The sequence below is a fragment of the Apus apus genome, chromosome 17 (genome assembly GCF_020740795.1).
Source record: "Apus apus isolate bApuApu2 chromosome 17, bApuApu2.pri.cur, whole genome shotgun sequence".
Lineage (NCBI taxonomy): Eukaryota > Metazoa > Chordata > Aves > Apodiformes > Apodidae > Apus > Apus apus.
In genome coordinates this window covers 4,601,112-4,627,324 of record NC_067298.1, presented here as the reverse complement: position 1 = coordinate 4,627,324, position 26,213 = coordinate 4,601,112, and the positions used below count along the sequence as shown (strand labels likewise).

The 26,213-nt window shown below is 39.2% G+C and overlaps 1 protein-coding gene across 15 annotated transcripts in view; it reads right to left on the bottom strand.

Moving 5' to 3' along the window:
- Positions 1-26,213, bottom strand: part of TNRC6C (trinucleotide repeat containing adaptor 6C) — a 100,884-nt gene that overhangs the window by 54,310 nt on the left and 20,361 nt on the right. For all 15 annotated transcript variants that reach the window (XM_051634516.1, XM_051634521.1, XM_051634518.1 and 12 more), the window contains exon 4: positions 1,709-2,035. In XM_051634516.1, the coding sequence (XP_051490476.1) occupies positions 1,709-2,035 (327 nt within the window). The remainder of the gene's footprint in view (positions 1-1,708; positions 2,036-26,213) is intronic.

Below are 26,213 nucleotides of genomic sequence, written 5' to 3'. Positions count from 1 at the left end.
TGGCAAGATCAAAGCCAGACAGCTCGTATTATACTCTTACAAGCTAAGTTCTTTCATGGATTATGTTATGATTTATGGTGGACTTTGTTTCCTGATTTACAGTATGTTTCCTAAAGATCAAACAAAGATGCTTCAGATACATCTGTAATGATGCTTGGAAGAAATTTAATACTGATCCTCAGCCAGCCTGAGCCACTTGAGTCAGTCAATCTGTCTCTACCGGATAAATAATTTATAAACTTTTGAAAATAAAATAATATACATATGTATACACACACATTTTATAGATATGAATATATCTAACACAGAACATAAATCTGATAGTTAAAAACATCTCCAAATCAAAAAGAAGCCATAAATGTCAGCCATCATCCCTGCTGAACTTGGATTTTCAAAGACGCTGACCAGTGGGAACTCATTACTTTCCATCTCACTAGAGCCAAGTACTTGGGAATGCATAAGTAGAACCTCTTCTCCTCCCCAAGAACCCCAACTCCTTAAATAAATGAACAATTGTTTTATTTTTCTTTTTCAGATTTGTGTTTCTGGGGAGTAGCTGAGTAGTATTTTCAAATTCATCTCCATAACCATAAACATTGTAATCTGATAGATGTTGTTTTCTTATCTAACTAAAATTCCCAAGGCCAACACCAGATAATGTTCCCTGCTGGAGCTCAGTATCACAGCAGCAAGTACAGCAAAAATACTGCAAGATTCACTAATGCCCAAAGGAGAAAACTGCAGACTGTTCAGATCCACATTTTGTGATGTCTGACAGCATTAATGGGTGATAATGAGCAACACTTGAGATCATGGAGAAATTACTACTATTCAAGATATCAAAACCCTCCCTGTGACTTAGTCCAGGTAACTTTTTCTAAGCCCTAGATACTTCATTTTAAAACACTCCCTGCTTTGCCTGACACAACACACACATGCAGCAGTGATGAAAAGGGTGATTTATACCAATTACTGACTGAGCTCATCTTCACTGAAAAGTGAAAGTTACATGATCTCTAGCACAAAAGGACAAATAAAAGAGAGCTGCTCTTATTTTCTCAGCAGCAGCTCTGGGGGGGAGGAGGAAAGGTAGCTAAGAGAATTACTCCTCAATATGCAATTTTCAATAGCCACAAGAAGGTCTGTGTGTCTCTCTGCAGAAAATGGAATGAATTGGTAGAAAAGCCTGAAATACTGAACTACTTTTCCCAGAATTTTATTTTTCTAATGTGAAAGTAACAATTGAGACCATAAGCAAGTAAAGGCATAAAGAGTGTCACAACACAAGCAAAGTTCCTGATTTTGACTGACATATAGTGATATGCAAAGAACACTATAAAATTGACAGAATTATGGTAAAAGCCTTGGAGATATCCAAACTAACAACACTTTTGTGAGAATGATCAGTGAAGAAATATTTTAATGTCTTGAAGGCTGTATCCATTACAACTATCAAAGAAACAGGGAGAGAGAGGGATGGACAGACCCCACAGGTCTGAAAGCATCAAAATAAATACGGAAAATCTGAAGAACTGGATCCTAGAAATTACACTGTATGTTCTATAAGAGCAGCAGGCATTTTGTTTTATATCCTGATGTTTTAAGATAATTCTTAACATTCCACAAGTCTCTGCAGCGCCCGTGCTAACAGCGGAGGGCACAACTACATCAAGAACCAGTCGCAACCGCGGGGGGGTTGGATTCTTACCTGTTTGGGTCTTACTGGGATGATGCTGTCCACCTGCTCCTTGCTGGGGAGGGGGACTTGCCCCTGCTTGGCCAGTACCTGGTGCTGGGCTGGTGCTGCTCAGAGTCCCGGTGGGCAGTGGCTGACCCCGCTTTAGGAGCTGCTTCTGTTCTTGCTGGCGGAAGCGCGGAGGCACCTCACGAGGCAGGTAGCGGGACGCAGGGGGCTGCTGCCCGGTAGCAGACGCACGTTTGCCATTGCTGCTGTTGGTAATAGTGCTGGTGGAAGTACTGGTACCGGTACCGGCAGGTTGGGGCTGGCTTAAACTGGTCTTAATAGGTTCTGGCACTAGATTTTTCAAAAGACAAAACATAAAATTGCTTTAGTATCAGAAAAGTTGTGGGGTCTTTTATTCTGGAACTGAGCACAGCGATACTGTTTTCAGTCTCCCAAACAACAGCTGGCAAAACATGGGCTATAAAATACATAAAATATGTTCTAAATAGAATAGTGTTACGACCAGATCTCAGTGCTAGTTTACTATGTATCCTGAAACATTTTATGTAACAATTTTGAAATCAAAGTCTAAAAAACCTGATCTTTTATGGCTGTAAAACGTATGGTACCAGAATAGAACTGGTAAGAGGCTTCGCACCCAACTCGGTGAGTTACACAACTTTTTTTTTAACTGTGCAACCCCCCCAGCTCTATCACAGTCACCTCCTGCTGCATCACAAGTCAGCAGCACACAACAGAGAAGCTGCTGACTGTAAATATCTGGTACCCACTGGCTGAGGAGAGAGCACAGAGGCTGAAGATGGAGCAGCCTACATACAGACCACCAAGTCCACACAATTCTCAAATGACTCCCACAGACACAGATGTTTATATCCACCTGGGTGTCTGAGTGGTCACACTAAGTATAATTTAGGGAAGCACAAGACTAAGGAGAAACACATTGATTTCTTAGTAAGTCTACAGCAGAGCAAATGAAAAAACTTTCGATGTTTTCATTTTCAGCATTTCTAAGACTTCTTGCGTTTTTGTCAAAATAAGAGATCTAAGGACACTGACTCTAAAATAGAGAATGAAAGCCAATGAGTAAAAGGATGGCTACAAATAATTGCTGTGATGTTCAAATAATGTGCAGGCAGAAAAAAAAAGTAAATAAATAGTGGCACAGAGTAGGTAATTAAAAAAAAACAAAACTGGAATACTTAGTAGGTTAGAGAAAGCAGCATGCTGTGAAATTAATTTAACCTAAGTGTATTTGGGGGTTGGGAGGAAAGTTTCCCAATAATGAAAAGTTGTAGAAAAAGTTTTCAAGTAAAGATTAATGTTACTCCTGCTTTACTCATTCTGTAGATCCATGTGCAAATACTCTGTACCTACAATGATGCACAAGAATAATCTGTGTATAGAGATTTAAGAAAAATACACTTGTTAGCAATGTATTAAATTATTTTTAAGGGCTTCAAAACTATGGGGCTTATGTTTTCAAAATTATGATTAAAACTCTGATCATAATGAAGTTCCTTTCACTGGAAAGGGTGGATTACGTCTACTACTCTTCTGCCATAACTGGACTCTTTCGGGGGAATTTTTTTTTAAAACAGTATCTTACAAATACACAAGGTTCAATTTGCATTTTTAACATGTATGTGAAAATGACTTTGTTTCCACAACATGCATAAATCTGTCACTCACATGATACATGCTGGTGGGACAACACAAGCTCTCAAGTTCTCCCCACCCACCAGCCTGGGTTTAGGGAGGCTGCACCACCTTGGGTGTGTGTATATGCATAGATGAGTCTCTTGCTGTCCAAACTTGAAACTGTATCAAAAGCCAACTCCTGCTTACTTGTGCTTGTGACAAATTGAAAGGATAATTAAACTTGTATGACTTTTAATGGTTTTGAACAAAGTGTATATTTCCCTTTCGTTTGGGAGATGGAGAATAGAAAAGGAAAAATGAGAGATCCTGTGGTATTGTTATTACTACTATTACTACTGCTGCTATTATTGCAGAGATGTAAGCATTCACCAACACTGAAATTTCAAGAACTCTACTTCTGCAGAGAATGAAGCTGTATGTGATTTGCCCACAGCCATAAGATTCAGAAAGAGGACCCTGATCTACCCTACATAAATAGTCTCACCTACCAAAAATACCAAATCATTTCAGTCCAGAAGTTTTATCTAATTCAGACACAGCCACAGAAACCCTTGCACCAATGGATCAGAGGGGACACCAGGGAAGAGGAGGAAGAGGGGCAGGAGGAGGCAGCCAGGAGGGGATGAAGACCACTCCCTCCATCACTGCAGCTCAACATCTCTCCCTGAGCCAGCTCAGCTCCAGCCATCAAACACTGAAGTACTCCAAGGTCCTGGTCAGCTGGGAAAGAAAGGCTGGAAGGGACAACCCCATGGCAAATGAGAAACTAGAGCCTTCTTTGACTTGTTCTTTTAAAAACTAAGAAATTAATTTCCCACAGAATTAAAAAAGCGTACTAGAGAATTAAAACCACTAACTGGCACAACGCCAGCAGAGTGGGTATTTGTCTAGCCCCAAGGTTTAAGAAATATTAACTAATTTGTAATATACTTCAGAGAGCAATGCAGGCTGCTTTTAAAAAAGAATTCTGTTCTCAGTACTGTATATATAAATTGCATCTGATGTTTCCAAATAGCTGTGCGTACATATATATATGAACTTAATATTTATAAAACATCGCTAATGCAAGTCCTAGAATACAATTTTTTACTTTAATATAAATTAACAAAGCTGTTTCATCACAAAGGTGTGGCCAGAGAAAACAAATTTCTCTGCTAGAAACAAATATTCCCCTCTGCATATCTGAATCAGACGAGAGAAAAGAACAAAGAGCATCAAAATAGCAAACAGACTGTGCACTTAAAAGATAAAAATATTTCTGCATATTAGCATGACTCTTTTTTCTTTAATCAACACAGCAAAGTGTTTTATTTTGTACATCAAAATCTCTTTAGGACTAGATAAATGGAAGCTCTTGCAGGAATACTATGTATACAAGTCATGGTAGCTGGAAAATAACCATTTAATTGCACCCTTGACAGGAAATAAAGGAAAAAGATTGAACAACATCATAGGAATCAGCTTGATTCCACCTTCCTATCAGGCTAGACTTTAGCCTTCAGTTTTAGCCTTCAAATACGGCAATAATATTTGGAGAATATATGTTACAAAGACAATACGTCTGTATTCTTCAAAAAAACCTCAACACCTATTTATAAAGTCATCTTCAGCAATGTTTAAGCAGCAATTTTCATTTGATATGCACCGTGAGGAACACCTACTGCTCAAAGTGCCGACATTGGATTTCCTAATTATCAATTGTCATTAGATATTCGTTCTAAGAGCATCTTTATAAACCATTTAGACACCCTCCTTCCTACGACAGCTGTATTTTGAGCTGATGACTGTCCCTTGCAGAATAAACAATGTACAAAAGCATAATACTGGAGCAAACTGCAGGCTGAAAAAGCAAAGCAGGCAGTAACCTTTTGCACAGAGCGTGGCAGTGCCTGTGGTCAGCCCAGAACAGTGATGCTCTGTGCACTATACATTTAATCAGCCCCAAGGGCCAACCTGCCAATCTACAGAGAGACCCTGCTGGTCCCTGAAGGAGCAGCCTGTCTACCCTTTCACCTGAAAGTAATACACTGTCACAGCTCATGTTATGTGGGCAGCTGCTGGAAATCCAGGAATTCAAATCTAGCCTTCACAGCTACATTTGTTTTAATGCTAAAAATATTATTTAAAATATGGGGGAGGAAGTATTTGATGCAAAGTGATTTTCATACTAGCACATGATTAAAGAGCTAAAAGAAAAAAAAAAAAAACAAAAACATTTATGTGGAAAGGCTCTTGCAAAAATACAATTAAAGGCATAAAATAAAAGCCTTGAGATGGCTTGCTCTCAAGATGTTTGTGATGGGTATCTGCTTATTCTACATTCTGAGAGCTGTACATATACTAAACAAAAGAGCTTGCTTGTAATAATTATCAGTACTTAATGGTATCTAAACTTCTTAATCCAATTTTACCCAAACAAATAATTACTCCATATGCTGTTTGATGATTACAATCTCGGGAATCCCAACTGCATAAAAAAGTGTTACGAGCAATTGTAGGTGGATTTTATTAATATAATGAATAGGATCAGTCTAACTGATTTCAATTACAACAATAGCTTTTAAGTACATTTCTGTGACATAAGGAAAGAACATGCATAAATGAAAGAAACTGGTTAAGCCACATAATACTGATTTATGGCAGCTTTTTCCTTTCATTCACCTCATTAACATTTCTCTGTATTTCAGAATCTTCCATTCCAGCTCCATAAAACTTGCATTTCTAAAGTGTTCAAGGAGCAGACATTCCAGAAGAGAAACAGTTAAACCCAGAAATGCATTCTTGGCTGCGACTGTGACAGGATTTATTTACAGCTTCTATTAAACACAGCAGCTCCATTACAAAGTGCTGGATGTGAGAAGAATTTTTGATTATACAATGCCAATGCCTCACTGCGTTAAACATATCATGCCAGTGTATTATTTTTTTCCTTCAGCAATTCGTTCAGGTCATTGTTTGATGGGTTTATGAATTCATTACAGGAAACAGATGGATCCCATAATTCAGAGCTATTCTCCCAGCCAATCATACGGGCAATATTTTTTCTCATCTTGCTCCCCCCTCCAGATCAACCTTAATGAAGCCACTTCCTCCATGTCCAATTCCCCACACATACAACACTGCAGCGACAACTGGTGCTTGTTAAAGCAACCTCCAAACACTAAATGCTTTCAAAATAAAGCTGAGCAGGAGCAGGCTCACCCACAGACACACACTCCCTTTGAAGTCAAGACAGAAAACCGTGAACTTACCGAAGTCGGGGGTAGATGGCCAAAAAATAAAAGATTGTAGCGGGTAAAAATAGATACCCTGATTAGTAAGAAATGCATTTTTATCTGCTGGAAAAAGGCTCTCTTGAGGAAAAATGGTTTGCCCCCCCAATCTACTTTCAAAGGATGAATTTTCATTTAGCAATTACCTCCTTTGTCTACTAAGCACTGGTATTTTTTATCCACAGTGACATCTACCGGCAAAAGTGAAGGTGTTTCAGTAAACTATTGCATAAATTACTGCTTCCTGATGTTTCTATACAAAAGTGGGTAATTTTATGTCTGGGATCTTACCTTCCCCCAAGCACACAAACTTCTGAAAAATACTGCAAAAAAAGCTACAGTCTGAAGTAAAGAGAAATCCCAAAACTAGTTTTCAATAGTACTAATAATGGCTGTAAAAAAGTAACCAGAAGCTACTCTCTGCCATCAAAGCCCACATTCAGGATTAAAAGTAAAACTATGTGCATTATTACAGCTTTAGAACTTTAACACTAATTTATTTAAAGCAATGCTTCTATTTTTTTACTAATTCCTGAACATAAAACTTATTCAGTATTAAGAACAAATAAAGTATTTTCCTGGTTTAACTTTATTTCTCCCCTCCATTTGACCTCCTAATCCACCACAGTGCATCTGCTCCTGCCTCCTCTTCCAGACATTTCTCTCCATTGACTTTTGCAAGGTTTCCTGCCTCCTTCCTTGAGTCTTTCAAAATCCCACTGCCACAATCTCTCACCATAATCTACTTTTCCCAACAGTCTCTACAGGCTCCTCTCACACCAACTCAGACCTTCTATAGAGAACGAACAGGAAGCTGCAAAGCTCATGGAATACCTCTAAATCAATTGTTGGGATTTCCCTACCATCTCCAGTAACTCAATTTTGTGTAATTTAGTGGTAGGAGATAACCAAGGAAGTTCTTCAAAATTATGTGCTATCTGATCCCTCATCCCTGTTTCAGTACGTTTGGATTTAGGAGTGATGGTGTGGTCAATATGGCCAGTCTCAGCCTCACGCCTCCACAAACCAGCCTTAGTTCTTCTTAAGAATTGCTATTGCTTATATAGTGCACCTAAATGGCAACTGATTAAAAACAGAATTTGAGGCATTGATATATGATGCATAATTAATTAGAACAGCAAGAGCTTACAATTCCAGAAAAGAAAAAGAAATCAAAGCTCTCAATACACATCCACCCCCCTGAACTAGTTCTGTAAAGGACATTTTATTCAGGAAATGCCCACAGGGAAGGGCTTCCCTGCTTCTTTTGGAATAGTTTCAATGTCATGTTTACCAACATGCTCATTGGCTGATGGAGCTCTCCAACCATAAATAAATGGTTCTGGCTTCACGGCAGAAGATACCTATGCTAGGATGAATTCAGACCCTAAGCTCTGCAGCTCTCAGTCTGATCTGCTCATCTGAACACATTTCACAGGCTTCATCATGATATGAGCATAATTTATTCTAACACTATATTCAGACATGATCGTTGCATGAAGTTAGCAGATAACTACCCACCATAAATTGATCTTATTAAATGCTGAAATGTATTTGTTATCTACTCAGTGGATTGCAGTTCAGTCAAAAATTAATTCCTAATTTTGATGCTGGGAAACCTCTTTTGAAAATATGTCATCCAGAAAGATTTTACAACCTTCTGTGGGAAACCAATATTTTATGAGGAAACCATAATAAGTTATAGGGCCCACACTGACAAGCCAGTCACAAATCATCTCCCTAAGAGCAAGACTTCCACATTACCTCTTGGAAATTAAAGGTTATATTTTAATCTTCATTCCTCTGTGTTAGAACCATATAAATATTAAAGCAAGCTGGAAAGTGCATTCCATTTGGTTGTATTTCACCATTTTTTAAGTACTAAATATTCTTTTCTTAAACAGACATTGATGTTAACTATACTATGGCTTGTTCAAAGCTCCCCACTGGTTGACCAGCCAGCTGGTGGACTAACCAGAATAGATAAAACCAATCAATTCATATTAAAGACTCTCCTCAAAACATTAGTAGATAGGTAGGAAAGTAAGGCCAATAAGGCAATGTCTTGCACCCAGCTGCACATCTAAGGAACATTTGTGGACCTTCTACCAAATTTGGCCAGGAGGGGCCAGGAATTTCTATAGCTAAATGGGGAGACTGAAGACAGGAATATAAACCCATCTCATGAGTCTCATTCCCTTAGGAAACTAGGCAAAAATATACCCAGAAATTTTACTTATTAGAGCATTTTCCCACAGTTTTATATAAAGTGTCTCTAAAATGATGAGTTTGCACTATTTTTGCAGAGGTTGATACTGGCAAATTCTGTATCAACAAAGAAAAGAGAGAAGAAATCTTTTGGGAAAAATTAACAGGGAAAAGTACAGAAATTATAGCTTCATAAATCATGGAATAATGGAGGAATCCAAATATTTAAATTAATAAATTTTAAACAAATATCATCTCAGTTACTGATAGAAAAACATACACTATCTGTGTAATGTAAGGGCCTTTTATCTTTCTGCATGAATTAGGAGGCCAAGCAAACAAAATCTCTCCAAACCACGAGCACAAAAGCTTGTGCCCTGCTTTCTCTTAGTCCTGTGCCTTCTCGGACCATTCCACATTTTTTCATACCTACATTCACACTGTTTATTCTTTTACCTTTCTTCTCTTATTTCTGCATCTCAGGGTCCTGACAACATAGAAAAATTTCAAGCTTGTCTTAATAAACCCAGCTGCCCCCAGTTGTCCCCACAGCTCTGCCCCTCTCACAGAGGTGCTCACAATAACCTGTCTCAGCAAAATGAGCTGCAAGAGCTCGTGAGGTTTCTAATGGCCTTTCCTTGGCCAGTCCTTGGTGTCTTAATATACTTGCTTCATCCAGAAAGTTTGAGATAGCAATGCCTGCCTTGAATCTGTCCCTTGCTAACTCTTACAATCTTTTTCTCATCATCTTCTCCTTTTCTTACTAAATCGTTTAATTACAGGTGTTACCTTCTTAACTGTAAAGGTCTGAAATAGAGAAACAGACTTTATCCACCACCTACCTCTCTCTACTTTGATTCTAGAGCAGTATATCCACAAATCCAGCTGGCCCCTAACTCCTACCCTGACAATCATTCACTCCTCCCTCCACTCAGACCCAGCCATCTGCTTCAGTTCAAACAAATTATACCCATTTTCTCACTTATTCCATTTGTGTCCCACTATCCGAATCTCCCTCTATACATCTTAACTTCATAATGGCTTCTGACATGAAATTCTTGCTTGAGATTGTCATAAAGCAAATTGGGGAAATGTGAGCTAAATGTAAAGTTGGTTGAAATATTCTCTGGGAGAATCAATGGTTTGCTGTCAAAATAGAAGTATGTTTCATTCCACAGGGACTTGATCCAAGCTTATGCTGTTCAATGTTTTTGTTAACAACTGGATGATGGACTAGAGAATATCCTTATTAAATCTGCAAATGACACCAAGCTAAGGAGAAAGAAGATGGGGGTGATCAGATTGCTGCCACACTCAGCAATGATAAATGGGAGAAATCGTGTGAAAAAAGCAACTGCAATTAAATAAGGAAAGTCATGTTACTAGGCTGGAAGATTTAAATGCAGAACAGCAAACAGTTCTCTCCAGAGCAGTTCTGCAGAAAAGGTTGCAATGTTTTAGCAGATCACAAAGCAAAGCGAAGTCAAAAGATCAGACTATTGGAAGGAAAGAGGTGTTGCAATGCAGTAATAACCAGCTATGAGGTTCAAAGTAACACTTCTGCTTCAGTCTGGCATCCTAAAGCCTTCACCTAAGCACTGCCTGTACCCACCATGGTTGACTCTCTTCAAGAAAGTGAGAGGAGCATCTGGCAACAGTACCCAGGAAACAAATATCTGCAAACATGAACTACCACAGCAGACAGAAAGCAAAGAAATAGCTGAGTCTACAAGACACTGGCTACACAAAGCAAAAAAGAAAACAATATAAAGGAAGAGGAAGAAATAATGTACTCCATCCCACAGAGAGTAGAGCAAGACTTGTTGGGTTTACATATCAGCTGGGGGATTAAAATATAAATTTCTAACAATAAGGATTATCTGCAAACATGACACAGGTTTGGTGATCATGTCTCAGGGCAAGAGGATGGAATAGATGACCTCTCAAGTACCTTTCTAGCGTTATCTTCTACAATCCTACCTGTAAATTAAAGCTCCAAATCCATCTTCTTCAGTTCTCCCTCTCCTCTAGGTCACAACAAAGAAATAATTTTCCTCCCAGGTTGACAGTCACAGCACTCTCTCCAGCTTCTGCTGGTTTTAAAATCAGTTGAAGACATGGTCTTTCTTCATCAGCCCCACCTGTCAAAGGTCTCTCCATTCTGTTCTTGATTAATGTTAACTTGAACTTGTATCAGCACTGAATGACAGTTTCTTCCTCTACCACAGGTGGGTTTGCATTTTCTTTGGAAGCTCAGCACAGTCCAGCCTTCTGCAGAGCTGTGCAGACAATCCTAACCCAACTCTACTGATCCAACCCTGGATTCACAAATTTCACTTCGCTCTTAAGAATCGGAGACACTCCTAATACTAACATAGGTCTTTGCACACTTGAGAGCTCAGATACTAATTTTGTTTCCCTTTCTTCACCAACATATACTTCTTTTTCTTCCAGATCAGTCAGCAGAGAGGGTGCCAAATGCTTCTTTCGAGATAAAGACACAATTTTGTGTGACTCAACATGTATTTCTCAAAGTTTTCTTCAATGACATCCTACATTATTCAGGTTGGTTTCACAGGCAGCAGTCTTGGGAAAGAATACTTATATTTGTAACAGCTTCTAATATTTTCCTACTTTCCTCCATGTTAGCACTGATTATGATTTTAATTTTAAATTCACAATTAATTAGCTGTGCCATTAAAAATGGTACAGCTAATTAGGTTGATAGGATGTCATCAACAATAGATTGGTAATCCAAAGCAAATATGATGCTTTCACTGCAAGTCAAACTCCCTCATGTTTATTGAAGGCTCTGAGTGCATACACACGTGGGTTTACTGTGGCCTAATTGATGAAGAGAAATTGGATCACACACATCAGGACTCAAAAGTCCAAGCTACAAATCAAGATTCTGGGTAGTGGAACAGCTAAATTATCATAGCTTCAAGACTTGAAGTGTTAACAGATGGTAACTTTCAAGACTTAACAATTAGTCTGTTTTCTTTCAAGCAACAGTTCTCCTATTTACTGGCAATATAAAGCTGCATTAATGAATTAATCTAATTCAAATACCAGTATTAATCATGAACATCACTCTTAAGAGGCTTGCCCAAATATACACCCAATGAATGGAAATAAATAAATAAATGCCTATTGCTAGAACCTGGTCTCTAGACTAGATTTATCCTGAAGCCTCTGACATTTCAGCATAGGCATGTTTTGCTGAATGTGTCATCATTCATTTAACTTTCAATTCAGGTCCCTATGAACTCAATTCTCAACTCCAGAGTAGGACTATACACACTGACTTTAGAAAGGCAACTTGCCTATTAAACACAGAAGATTATGAAGCTATGAGAAGTTTTTTAATCACTTGTGTGTTAATAACATTAAGAAACAACAGCATTAAGAACTGCCTAAAAAGGTCAGAAGGTAGGTAAGAGTCATGGCTGAGATGAATTTGCTTGTTCAAATGAGAGGGCAGCTCTGGGTGAGAGGGGTTGCTCAGCTGGTGTTTAGAAACATTTGCAGAGTTTTTGAGGTTTCTGACGTAAGACTTTTCTGTAACACTAGTTCAGTCCTCATGGACTAAAAGTGCCTATAGAATCCACACCTTCTATTCCTTCGTGGAGTGTTTAGAAACATCTAAACTCCAATTCATTTTAGAAGACCCACTAGACAAGCACATATTAAGTTCTAGCTCACCAACAGGATACAAGTCTCACAAACACACAATCTCAACAATTTGGTAAAACAGTAAAGGAGTAGTAAGATGGTAAAGGACTATGCCATTTTACATATGAGGAACAAGCCACAGGCATGACTTGTTTATATAAGGCTCCCTCCTTCACCTCTGCTCTCACCCTCCAAGCTTCCTAAATGTTGCTCCAGGCAATGCAACCCCATCAGTAACGACACAACAAAAGAGTCAGAGAAGACAGGAAACAGCTTAAATTACACAACGCTAACACTACCATCACCACAAGTACTAGTGGGAAAATTCAAGCATGTAATTACAGATTAAATAACTTCATAGAGTCACATAAGAAGTCTGGGCAGAACCAGGAATTGAATCCTTTCATTTTAAGCTGAATGTGTGCATTAATCTCATTAGACAATGCTTTACACAGTTTTCCTATTTAAAGGAAACCTTTTAAACAAATTTACAAACAGTGCTAAGTCATCACACCAGCAACCTTCTTTTTTCTTATTTCATCAGGCCACTTCCAGGCACAGACTGAACAGTAAATATTATTTACAGTAGAAATCCACTCATTGTTAAACCACTCACACAAACAGGTAGGTATCAAAATTCACTGTTCAGAATGTTTAGAAGTAAATGACGACCAACGTAATTTCAGTGTTGATCGGTTTACTGTACATAAGAGCCTAAAATTTCATTTGCACCTTCAAGAGGTGCACACACATGAACAAGCCTTGAGTCTTGTTTAAAACAATACAGAAAGCAGAGCAATCCAGTGAATCACCACCTTCCAGGTTAACTTTATTTTTAAATTTAAGTGATTAACGCCTATACTGTGTCAAACCACTGCTGTTCCAATCAGCCCTTCTGCAGCAGAACCCGTGCAGAGCACAGAGGACCCAGCTCCCCCCATATGGATGCTGAGGACTGAAGAGATGCTGAAGGCAGCTCCTCTTCAGTTGGGGCTTCAAGAGAAGTGAGTGAATCACAGCATAAATGCTTCCAGTTTCAAATACTGAAGCAGTTGAGTACTGTAAAGAGATACCTCATATATCCATTATTCCCATCATCTCGGATTGCCTCCACAGAAATCTGTTCACAGGTTGGTAGGTATCACACCTAGAATGTGTGTAACCTCTTTTTCCACTTCAAAATTTGAGCTGGAAAGAAAGTAGGGACTCTGGCTATTTTTCTGGAATGTCTGGAAAGCACCAGTGTGTGTTTGTGGCTCAAATATCTTAACATGTGCATAGTGCCATGTGTCCAGGACACATCAGACCTACTGGGTGTGCAGGCAGCCTGCACTTGTCCTTGTGGATGCCTTAGGTCCCCACACATGCACCATTTGCACTGCATGCTGGAACACAGCCTGGACACATCCGATTCACTGCACACATGCACACATTTTTGTTCTGGAAACCAGAAATACAGCTTCTCCAATTATTTTATTTAATGCTGAAACAGGCTGCCCAGGAAAGCTGTGGCTGCCCCATCCCTGGCAGTGTTGAAGGGCAGGTTGGATGGGGCTTGGAGCAGCCTGGTGTAGTGGGAGGTGTCCCTGCCCACACAGAGGAGTTAGATCTAGATGATCTTTCAGGTCCCTTCCAATCTAAACCATTCTGTTATTTTTGTTTCTATGTTTTGGGTGGGGAGATGCAAGGGGAGCAGGTTACACTGATATTTAACCCCTTTTAGACATTTCTATGAAAGCACAGTGTCGACTGCTTGCGGACTGCAAGTCTGCTGCAAAATATTAATATTTACTGACAATGGCTGTGCTGCTGCAATCATGCACACATGTCAAACTGACAAGAGTCCTGTGCAAACACAAAGCCTTGGCTCTACTGTCATGTACATTTAAGGTACCAAATGACTATTTTATGTGCAATACTAAAACAGTAACAATTTTGTGGGCAACCAGTAAAAGACCTCTTGTAATTTTGGCATAACCCTTCCAGTTCACATTCTATCTCAAGAGAAGGCTTAAGAATATGTTTATACTATAGTCCTAACGACAGTGTAGAGATATCTGAGCTATCATTCTAAAGCACTCAGCATGAAGAACTGAAGCAGGGCCCAGAGAGCACAACATGGTCCAGCTTCCCCTCTTCCCCAGCAGGTATATTCCAAGTCACAAAATATTTTGAGAATCAATGCTTTGAGCAACTAGGTTCTTAAAAACATACAAGAACCACCGTTACCACTTCAGAAGACTGTGCCTACAAAATTCCACAGATTTTCTACCTAAAGAAGTGTTCGGGGATTCTATATCCTGTTTTGGATGCAGTTCCTAGTATTGGAAAGACAAGCAGTCCTATGGAAATGTCATTCTTCTCCCTTTGGAAATGGGCAACTGGGAAAAATCTGAAGCCCCAAAATAAGAATCTTCCCTTACTCAGAAGTCATGCTCTGGAGAAAACAACTAACAACTGCTTAAGTGTGCATACTGATCTAGAAGGTGAAAAAAAGAAAATACACTGAATTTAAAATCTGTATTTCGGTTTTGATACCTCCTCTTAAATCTAAACATGACATTTAATATGTAGATAGTGTTGTTCTGTGCCCCAAAGACAGGCTCTGCACTGGAAGTGTTTTGTTTTGAATGAAGAACTCATCCACCTGATAGCAAAGCTGGGAGAATCTGAAGCAAATGCTTCATTTCAGATTCAACACAGAACCTGAAGCAAACTTCATTAATTCAGTTTAAGCTGAACAGATATTTTTTATGTCTCCAGTGCCACAGCGCATTACTGCCACATATGAAAAACAGGATTTAAATTATTCAGAAACAGGAAGAAAGCAATTCCAGCAGCTTTCAGACCCCCTTCTTTGCAGATTCTTCAGAAGAAAATCCTGAATAAAAGCAAACTGAAGTCTAACTGGGATTCTGCAATCATTTCTCTCTGCAGCTAAGATGAAGCCAAAAAGAAAAAAACAAGCTCCGTTCAATTTGTTGAACACAGTCTGACAGAAAACCCCTTTTGTGAGAAGGGTAGAGCCACAGCAGGTCTGTTAATGACCCAGCATTCCTCAGGAAGCTTCTCACTACTCCTCGCAATGCAACCCTGACACCACTGAAGATTGAAGCAATCAAGTTCACTAACAAGACCAGGACCAGAGAAAGGCATGGAGCAGAGAGGATCCATCTGTCAGTGTTTATAGCCCAGCAGCAGCAGTGTCACTGTGCAAAGCAGGGCTGGTGTGTTTGTTGTTTTCGATGACAGCTCTGGTTGATCAGGCTGTCACCATAGCAACTTTCACTAAGAACTCACAACGCACCCAAACGAACTCTGAGCTAAATTAACTTATTGCATGTCACCAGTGAGAAATGACTGTTCAGAGGTAATTTTCTGTACTAATATGTAATGGAGTTAACTCTCTAAATTGAATTAAATTAATTAAATGCCACTCCCAGTAAATCAGATTCTATTACATGAATGTTAAAAGAAATTAAAGATGTTTTAATAAAGATTACTAATAATAACTTAATATTATTACTTCATTTTAATTCAAAATTCTGCTCAGTTTATTTTAGACACATGTCTTCCGCTTACTAGGAAGGAATATCCAATTACTCCACATACATCACACACGTTTATCTCACATAGATGTGCTTAAGAGTGATCCAAAAGAAGTAACACCAGCATTTTAAAGACTGTTCACCTGCGAAACGCAGCTTGGCTTAATATATAACACCTTAAGATTTTTCTTTCCCACACACACTTAAGCTTTTCGGAAATTCCCACACCTCCAGTGACTGTGCCCACTTTCCAAAGAGTTTTGTGTTTTTTACAGAAAAAAGACTTTTTGCAGTCAGTTGAAGTGCCAAGAAAGAGGAAAATACTGTGCCTGCCTAGGCAGGCTAGTAAAATAACAGCTCTTTAATGGCTTTACAGATCTACCTAACAATGTATTATTAACTTCAGTTTTTAAAGCAGTGTCTTGCACATTAGAGTAGGACAGTCAGCTAGGAGGCAAATCTAAGATGCCCCCAGTTCCCAGTGTAAATAAAGGGCAAGTTATAATTGCCAATTGATGGTATTAATGCTGTCCCGATGATCCTGATTTTATGTTTAACTCCCATTACAGGCTCACCAAGATACTTCAGGCAAAACCAGGCCCTATCTAACATTAATCATCTTTCAGAGTTGCAAACCACATTATTACTTTCCTTTTCAAAAAGAAACTCCATTTACATGTAAGAAGGCAGCTATTAACAGCAGGGGGAGCACACGGTGTTTTCCTATCTGCCACTGGCCAGGTTGATGACAATGACAGCAGTGCAAGCACAGGGTTCAGTTCAAACTCTGTTAAACACTCACAGGAAAGTCAATACTTCCATCAAAAGAAGATGACATGTATCTAAACATTTTCTGAAGCTCAACTGAAAAAACAGGCATTTAAAAAACAGATGGGAAAAGCAAGGGTGCATCAATGCAAGAAGCCAAGAGTGGGAACAATATCAGCTTTACAACATCCTGCTGACATCCCAGGTATCTGCAGAAAGAAACTATAGCTACATTATAGCCTCATTCACTCACAGGAAAAAAGTAGAAATCTGACCTGGGCTGAGAGATCAGCTGTTTTTTATACTAGAAAGCTGGAGCTACAGCTGTGGTCAGGCACTAAGGGGTCACAATGGCAAATGCAGTGGGGTTTGAGCTACAGGCGAGCTCTGCACAGTCATCAGTACACGGAAAGGAGGCAAACACGCTGCCGAGAAGAACACTGAAGGAAAGATGAGGCAGAGATGTGGGGTCTGGAGTTTGCTAGATGGCAAAGGGAAAAAAGGTGAAGAACAGACCCATGGACCCTTTCTGGGAAGGCAGAGCTAGAAAAAGAGGAAGCTGAAGAGACCTCCCATTTGATTTCCCATGGTGACCATGGTGACAAGGTTAGAAATAACTGTACAACAAAGGAACAAAAATTAAATAATTACTCCTGGAAGACGGCAGATAGCAAGGTAAGAATTATGATGGAGCTTATGTCAGAAAGGCAGCATTGAATAAGTTACTTTCTTCCTGTTTCACTCTGAAGACTGTGTCTTGTTGAGGAGAGACAGAGCCATTACTCAGATGCCCAAATGAAGGGAAGGGCTGCCCTCATATGTACATCAGAAAAGAATTTCAAGTGCAGCAGGGCAGCCCACCACCTCCAGCACAGTCAGGAAGTTTTCCCATTGTTTGTCAATCAGCCCTCAATAACTGCAGCAGAAACTGTTGGGAAATTAAAGCAAATAATACATTCAAATGTCTACTTCAGAGGACTACCTGCAGAGAGCAGATCAAAAAGGGGAAAAGGGGGAGAGCTGGAAGAAATTCCACATTATCAATTCAAGACTCTTACAGAATTAGCTAAGAGGGCATCTGAAAACTAGGAGCTTCTTAAAGCAAGCTGAGTTCAGGGACAGGTAACTGAATAAGTGGCAGCAGCACTGCTCTGCATGGCTTGGATTGCAGAGCTCCACAATGGAGTCAGCCTGAAAGGCATAAAAATATAAGCCTTCAATTTTACTTGTAAACAGCAGTAGCAAGGTTAGAGTTGCACAGGTTAACTAAAAGGTTACTCAATAATCCTCCAATTACAAATACCGTGTTTAAAAAATAACTCTGGACTAACTGAAAGGACTTCCAAAGAAGAGAAACAAACTACTGTGGTTTGAAAAACAGCTTGAAAACACTAGCATAAGGGAAAACCAAATGGGCTGTTAAGTAAAAAAAAGAAAACACAAAAAGGCCCCTCCAGAGGAGGGGAAAGATTTGCTCTCCACATACTGGGCAAATCAGCCAAGAAAGAAGGGGCTTAAGTTATAGGAAAGACTCTTCAGGCTGAATACAAGATGACTTTCTAACAATAATCGAAATGTCTTTCAAGAATATCCGCTGGGCCTGTCTGACAGTGAGGAGATGGATAAGCCAACCCCTTCTTGTTCATCTGAAGGGATATATCCAGTCCTACGGTTGTAAGACTTCAGTATGGCATTGGAGTTTTCAATGGAGTTCAGGAATCATCAGTTCTGGAGCTTAACAACTCATGCGCTTAAGAACTAAAGTTCATGAGAGCCTATCTGGCCACAGAGAGATGAAAGGTCCAGCTCCACAAAGACTGCTGAAAAATACAAGACAGCAGAAGCAGTCAAAACAGAAATTATGTCAAAAAAATTACGAGCATCCTGAAAACAGGAGGACAGACATTCAGAAAACTCCATGATAAGACAGAGGAGAACAACTTCAGTTAACATGGGAAGAGGCAATCAAGGATGCCTCAAGTTCAGCTGTTCCCCTTGGGCAAACAGTAATAACAGCTGCTGACATGTTCAGGGCAGCTGAGGAGTGTCCAAAGCACTTAGTGGTGCTACTAAATGCAGGTCCCACAAAACTGCTTAGTATGAGCCACTGCTGCCATGCCACAAAGCAAGGGCAGGATGCTTAAGAAGAAAATCACCTCCTCTAATCATGATCTCGGACCCACAATCAACCTCATGAGTAACCACCTCTTAGGATGCTAATGCACACACTGCACTGCCTGAACCAGTTCAGGAATAACCTGAAGGGTCAGATGCACAATGCAAACCTGACCAGAATGCTTCAGAGCATTTACCAGAGTGTGAGCTGGTTGAACAAACATTTTAAGTAGACCTGTAGGATTTGTAAAGCATGGGCTACCACCTTTAACAACTCAGGAAAAGCATCAAAATGATCTAGCTAAACACGGGGAAGTCCGGAACAGGCCTGCGTTCTCAGAGTCAAGGAATGTCAGCATCAGACAGTCAACAGAAGACAAGGTCCCTCAGGCTAAAGGCTTCACAAACAGAGTAAAAAAACCTAAACACCTTTTTATTACCTTCATTTTTCCCAAGATGACCCTCTTCAGCACGTGTAGAGTAACTACCCCAAGAGCATGTACTACTGTTACAGTTCCAAGCTGGTTTCATCCTTCCCAAGGAAGGGATCAAGAAACATTAGAAAACTGACGTATCTCAAAACAGTCATGATCAAACTGAGTTAATATATTGCATGATTAACCTCTCTTCGAGCTTATAGATCTTGTAGATATTATATTTGTATGTAATGCAAGCCCTATCTAGATAGTGAGATGAAATAATGGAAAGTAGTCAGCACGCTGCAAGTACATCAAAGTTGATAGGTTTTCATGGAGAAGGCATCACAGCAGTGAACTCAGTTTCCCATAAAAGAATTATCTAAGTGAAAAAGTCCATAAGGCAGCCAAGAAATTGCCTTAATGTACATATTTCTTTATAAGAACAGTAGAAGTGAATGACAGACTTTAGTTCAAAAAGTAAAGGGAGGATAAAATAGATAACACTGATAAAACAGGGCAGCTGTGCCATAAAGCCACTTGCAAGGAAACAAATCTCAGGCTCTGCTGAGTGGATAAGAAAGCTAAGAGGTGAAGGGTGGGTGTTCACTGTCTGTTATCAGTTGATACAGAACATAGTGGTGGAATGCTGAAGTGGAAAAATACATCTGGTCTCTAATACTGGGGCATACGTGCTCTAATGGACTGTGGGATCAGACAATATTCTATTTCTAACTGGAACGTCATTATTTGATAAACAGGCTGAGAGAAGAACAGAATCTAGGCTATTGTCTGAACTGCTGTGATGCCAGAAAGTGTAGCAGTTTGACTGTTTCACAGCCTACACAGTTAAATACACTGCATGAGGCAGTGCCCGTAACTGGAGCAGCAGTCTATACCTGAGTATGAAAGCACACACTGTGGGCAGATAAATAACCATAAACCAGCATGCAGTTTGATCATAACTACTACTATTATCATTGTGTAGCTGTGTTAAAATGTAAATTGTACAATATACAGTTGTCAACAACCCAATTGGCAGTTGTTTAGTTTTTTCAGAAAGCGGGCCAGGGATTTATCAGAGAGGCATTACCACCAAAGGGCACTCTGACAATTAGGTCAAGAAAAGTCAAACTGGTGTTATCTAATTTGTTCCTATTCTCTCTTCACAGAGTACCCTGGTGGAGATAGTGTCCCAGGCTTGACATTTATTCAACAATGGACAATGTAAAGAGCAATCTGATTCATCAGCATCTAGTCCTACTGCCTTCAAGCAGCCTATCAAGCCTCACAACATTCTGAGCATTTGAAACATTCTCAATCAACTGCATCTAGTGTTTGAAAGCTCCCCATTTTCACCCAGCTTTATAACTAAATATATACAGGTCAGCCTGTTGCCACCCTCAGTCTGGTTAAGTCCAGATCATTTCCTAATTGAAGAAACTAAGACAGACTCTGTGGAAGACCAGAGCAGTATTCTGTCTGTATTTATCTTATAAGCACATGTCTAAATTCGCACAATGGCAAACTAGAAGAGAGAATAAAAAACTACCTCTGAGCAGTACTAACAATATCAAGGATCTCTGACTTGAGCTCTTACCCACTTTTCCATTCCCCGCTGAGGAACCTGTAAAGCTTAGAAGGCAACAACTGAGCAGGATTGGAGGTGCTCAGTGGAGCAACAGCAACTCCAGGCAAAGATGCTCAAGTACTGTACATCTCTTTGGGGGGCTGCTGTTCTGTAAATCCAGCTTAGGAAGAATACATCTCCTGGTTTCTGTCTTATTTTCAAATTACACTGTACTTTTGTGTTTGTTTGGGTTTTTTTAAGTTACATTCTTGCCATCAGTGTCTGAAAAGAGTGTTTATTTGAAAGCTAAGGAGTACAGCTTCACAAGAGCTACAGAAGACTTGAATCTTCAGAACTGTCAACCTTTGGTTGCAGAGCTCAGGGTGTCAAGACTTGACAAAGCCTCTCTCTGCAAAAAGACACCGAGTCTCAATTCTATGACTGATCTCTAGTTGGACACTTTTGACTAGCAAACCAGCATGACCAACACAGAAAGTGCTCACAAAGCCAAATACAGCTTAGAGTGTAGTCAAGATTATTCATAAACTTACTTGTTACCTTAAATTTTCCTCCTTCACTCCACAATGGCAATCTTTATGTAAAATAAGATACTCATAATTTTGTGAGAGCAAAAAGCATAATAAATACTGAACCACTGCCACAAGAAACTCAAGATGGCTTATCACAGCCACCCCACCTGAAAGAATAAGCAGGAAACCAAAGCTTTTTTCTGTACTAGTTAACTCCAAGCCTCCCAGCTCATTCTTCTAGCTTTGTCTCCTCGAATATGCAAAATTTCTCCTCCTGCCTCTTCTAATCTTTCTGTATTTTCTACTCATTTTCACCCATTATTATGGCAGTAACTCTACGAATTATCTTCATACTCTATAAAATCATGCTTATTCTCTATCAGAGAGGCAATAACTCAGTCAGTTACAGGAAGAATAAACCCGTGTTTGTTTAAATATACTTATAATAGCAAACCAATACCATGATAACATTTATCAAAAAGAAAACATTTTTGTGTTATAAAGCTTTAATGTATAGCAATAGGTTATCATTAGGATATCAAATGACTGCATATTAAGACCTAATTGCAGAACTTATTACAGCGCTCCCCCTCCTTCAGCAAGGATGATTTATGGCACATTTTGTCACTACAGTGTTGAGCAGTTCAGTACAGACACAGCACTTAACTATCAAGATGGCAGAGGCACATATTCAAGCTTAAGCTACATGACTCAAATGAGTCAGAGGTGGCAATTCTGTTTTAAGTCACACCTGATTTGTAGGCTGAAATACATTTTCTAACCTTACGTAAAAGAACACTGGCTCCAACAAGAAAAAAAAACACAAAGTTGTGGGTTTTTTTTAAAAGACTGCTTGTGTTACACACAAAAAATACTGAGGAGATTCTCTTAAAAGTTTATAGTCTTCCTTATTTCATATGGAACTACCACTGAAGATCTGTAACATCTACTAAAGTCAGAAAAAGCACGTTATCAAGGTACCTAAAACTGCCTTTCTATCTAAAGAGAATGAGTGGAGGTTACAGGAAGGTAATTCATATCCAGGTGAGTAAAAGCAGAGAAGGTACAACAGCCCATTTGGGCAGTTTAAGTAAAGAATCAGTTTAGAACTATGTAACAATCTACACCTCTGATTTGGGAATGAAAATACATGGCTTTGAAGAATGGATGACAGTAGTGGCATGCCTAACAGGAATGACAGAGAAGGAGATGGGATGTTAGATCTTTTGTTCTACTTTGTTTTCCTCTTAACTCCCATTTATAATATAGTTGACCATGTTCCTTCAGGTAAAATATACAGTGCTGCGTTATAAAAAAACTACAAATAAATGCAAATTTAAAAAGAATCCAAAGTTTGTCAACATTTGTAACACCACAAATGGTTTATCAAGCAACCACAGACTGTCAAATGCTTTCTGCTTTTTCAAATCGCCCAAAATCAAACGTATTCAAGTGTCTACCTTGGCAGAATCATCTCTCAGTCTGCAGACAACCTTCCTGACTCTGCAAGCTGCATATTAACATCATCCTGTGGTGAAGAGTCCCAAGGCAGACAGCACAGACAGCCTGGGGGAGGGGAAAGTCCCTGACATAGACCTTAGCTCAGGATCCTTTCTATCACTTTAAAAGAGGACGGGCTGTGCTGGATGGCCTGCTGAATCCCAGGATTACTGCAGTCCAGGATTATAAATCCAGCTTCTGCAGTCCTGCTTCATTTCATAAGCAGTGAGCTGAGGTTCCCATTTTCCCCTTGGAAAGCCCACATCTCTTCCTGGTCTCACACCATGAATATGCTAAGGACAGATCTGCAAGGATCATGAAGTCCAAAGAGGCAGACGTTGGCCACCTCTGCTTTAGACCATCGGGGGAAAAATATTTTCCAGGCTAGCATATCTAATCTAGTTTTTACTCAAGTATGTTCTATATTAGACTAAAAATGGCACATATTTAACTCTTGTTACTTGTATGTTTGCAGATTTATCACTTACCTTCAATGTAGATAAAGATGGAGGATTAGATAAATACTTTGCCTTTCAACTACCGTGGCAGATATTAAGAGTAACAAACCACTGCAGTTGCCCTAAAGCAGCAGTTTGGCCATTTTAGACATTGAATTCAGCTGGGCTGGGAGACAAGCAAGGAACTGATCACCTGTGTGCTGGCTAAACCTGCAGCAAGATGCTAGAAGAGGAGTGGGTGGCAAAGTGCATTAACCTCACAGTATTTATCACATGCATAGTTCTCTTTAAAGTCCCCTGTAGTTATTAAGTTACAGCCATTTACCACACTAGTGACTATTTACCATACAGTACAAAACTCTTATTGGTAGTTACAGCTGAATGTTTTCATTACAAAAGCCTTTATACACCAAGTTTCTTTATCAAGTGCATATAAACTGGCAGGAGTTTACACATTTAAAACAAACACTAAAAGGCTGTGCTCAATAGTCCTGTTCTCAAAAAAATTACCATAAAAGAACAGTAACATGGAAGAACAATGCACAGCCTGCAATAAAAGCATGTTCATTTCCCACCTCATCTAATTCTGCAGCATTCCTCTCCAGCTGAACAGGAAGACTACTTTCATTTGTTTTCAAGTAATTGAGAAACATTTCAGCTACTTATCAGCTCTTCCAATCTTTACTCCTTTCACACATTCCCTACAGCTGTTGCCAACAGTGTATTTATGAAAGATTCAGCCTAACAAAAATACTCTGGCAAACTATGTTGCAGAAGAAAATCAGAAGCTTAAGAAGCTGTTAGGTAGAGAAGACTTAAAAGAGTTGGATTCTTGTTTGAACAGAAAAAAAGAATTGAAGCTGTTTAAACAGACCCAAGAGCTGTGTCAGGGAGCAGAAGTAGCCACATACCTTTCCTCTATTGGTGGAAATGTGTGTTTATCTTGGAAGGGTTTGGGCTGCATATCACAAATGGAAATATTCATCCCGGTCTGAGGCCTCAGAGCAATATTTAACTGACAACACAGCATACACACACACCCACAGGAAACCTCTTTCCTCCCTACTAGTTTCTCTTTCCTGAGGCCTCACCAGCAACTGAACATGCAACAGCCTGTATCATCGTACAGCAAATTATAGCTACACATACGAGGCACATGAGTTAATTACTAGATAGGAAAACATCTCCCCATTTTCCATTTGGCTAGAGAAATAAATTAAAATCTTAGTATTAATTTTAACTATTAAAAAACACCCTGATGACAGCATAGGTTTCTGGTATAGCATAAGCCAACCAAAAGGGCAAACCTTTCCTACTGCTTATCAAGTCCCACAGTTGGTCCCATCCTAGCTACTTTAAGAAAGTGCCTTCTCCTTCAAAAATACAGCAGAGAGCAAATAAGAAACAGCAGAAACGTTGTCTTCAACCAGCTGAAAACCAGAAACTGAAAAGTTCTTCATATCCCATCTCCAGTTGTATAATTTATGTTTCTCCAATATGATTCAAAGGGCCTGAGCATCTCTCACTGCCACAGCAACCCAGCTGCAGAACTGAATAACACAGAGAATGCAAGAATTTTTTTTTCCTAAGTTACCACAAGCAACTACTTTCGGTCACATTTAATAAGACCTTACCCTAACAAAATCGGGATATAACACTCTGCAGAAGGTTCAGCTCCAGCCTGGTTTTAATCTTCGATTTAACACATCCTGTATGTTGCCATGCAGTACCTGCTGCAGTCAATTCACCCAGCTGTAGTGTCATCCTGTCTTTAAAATTTATTTGCTGTGTCCCAGATATGAAAGAAGTTAACCAAATTCAGGGATAATCCCTGTGTTGCCTTTTTAGTTCTAGTAGCATTTGTCACTCAATGTTGAAAATGTTATAAAAATAAAATACTTGGTGCAGTATTGCATTAAAGTTTGACAACTTTAAATACCCTACCCAAAAAGTTGAGCCAATTTTTTCCTCTCATTAATTTAGAATGAATATTTCTGTATCTTAAGGAATTCCTGCTACCTATCATAAGTTTGTGTACAACCCTCCTAAAAACAATTGTAAGAAACAGTATCAAAGTGAAAACAAAACATTCCCACAGACCAACTTTGGAAGCAAGTAGCAATTGCCTACCAAACTAAATTAAAAGAAGGGTTATCCATATGACTCTAAATAACCACTAACTTGCAGTGAAAATGAACACGAGAGGCTTGGTTTCTCTGCAGGCCAGGTCAACTCTTTACAATGACGTTTAACTGCCAAAAAGTGCATTATTGCTTCCTGATAGATGAAACAATTAATCAGAACTGATTAATCTTTAACTTAACTACATTTATTTACTGTTGCCTTCTTCCACATCCCTACCTTACAGCAGCAGCACAGGATACTTAGATAGAAAGATAATGGGCAAAAAACTAAACAGATGGAGAAAAGCATTCCCTAAATTTGAAAGAAACAAACTCACAAATGTACCTGAAAAATGAGAATTATTATAATGATACTTTTAAAAACAAACTCAACATTTTCATGCAATTAAAAATAAAGCTGTCACAACAAAGACAGTAATAATAATATCCCACAGAGGAAAGCAGAAGGCACTGTACTTCAATATTAACAGAAATGAAGAGCTACTGTATTACACATGAAGATGAACTTCGTTACTTTGACAGTAAAAATATCTGCAACTGAATTATGATATTAAAAAATCATTATAATACATTATAGAACAGTGAAACCTTTTCACACAGAAATGAGCTGATACAGTGAACAAAACATGTAATACTGTGCAAACA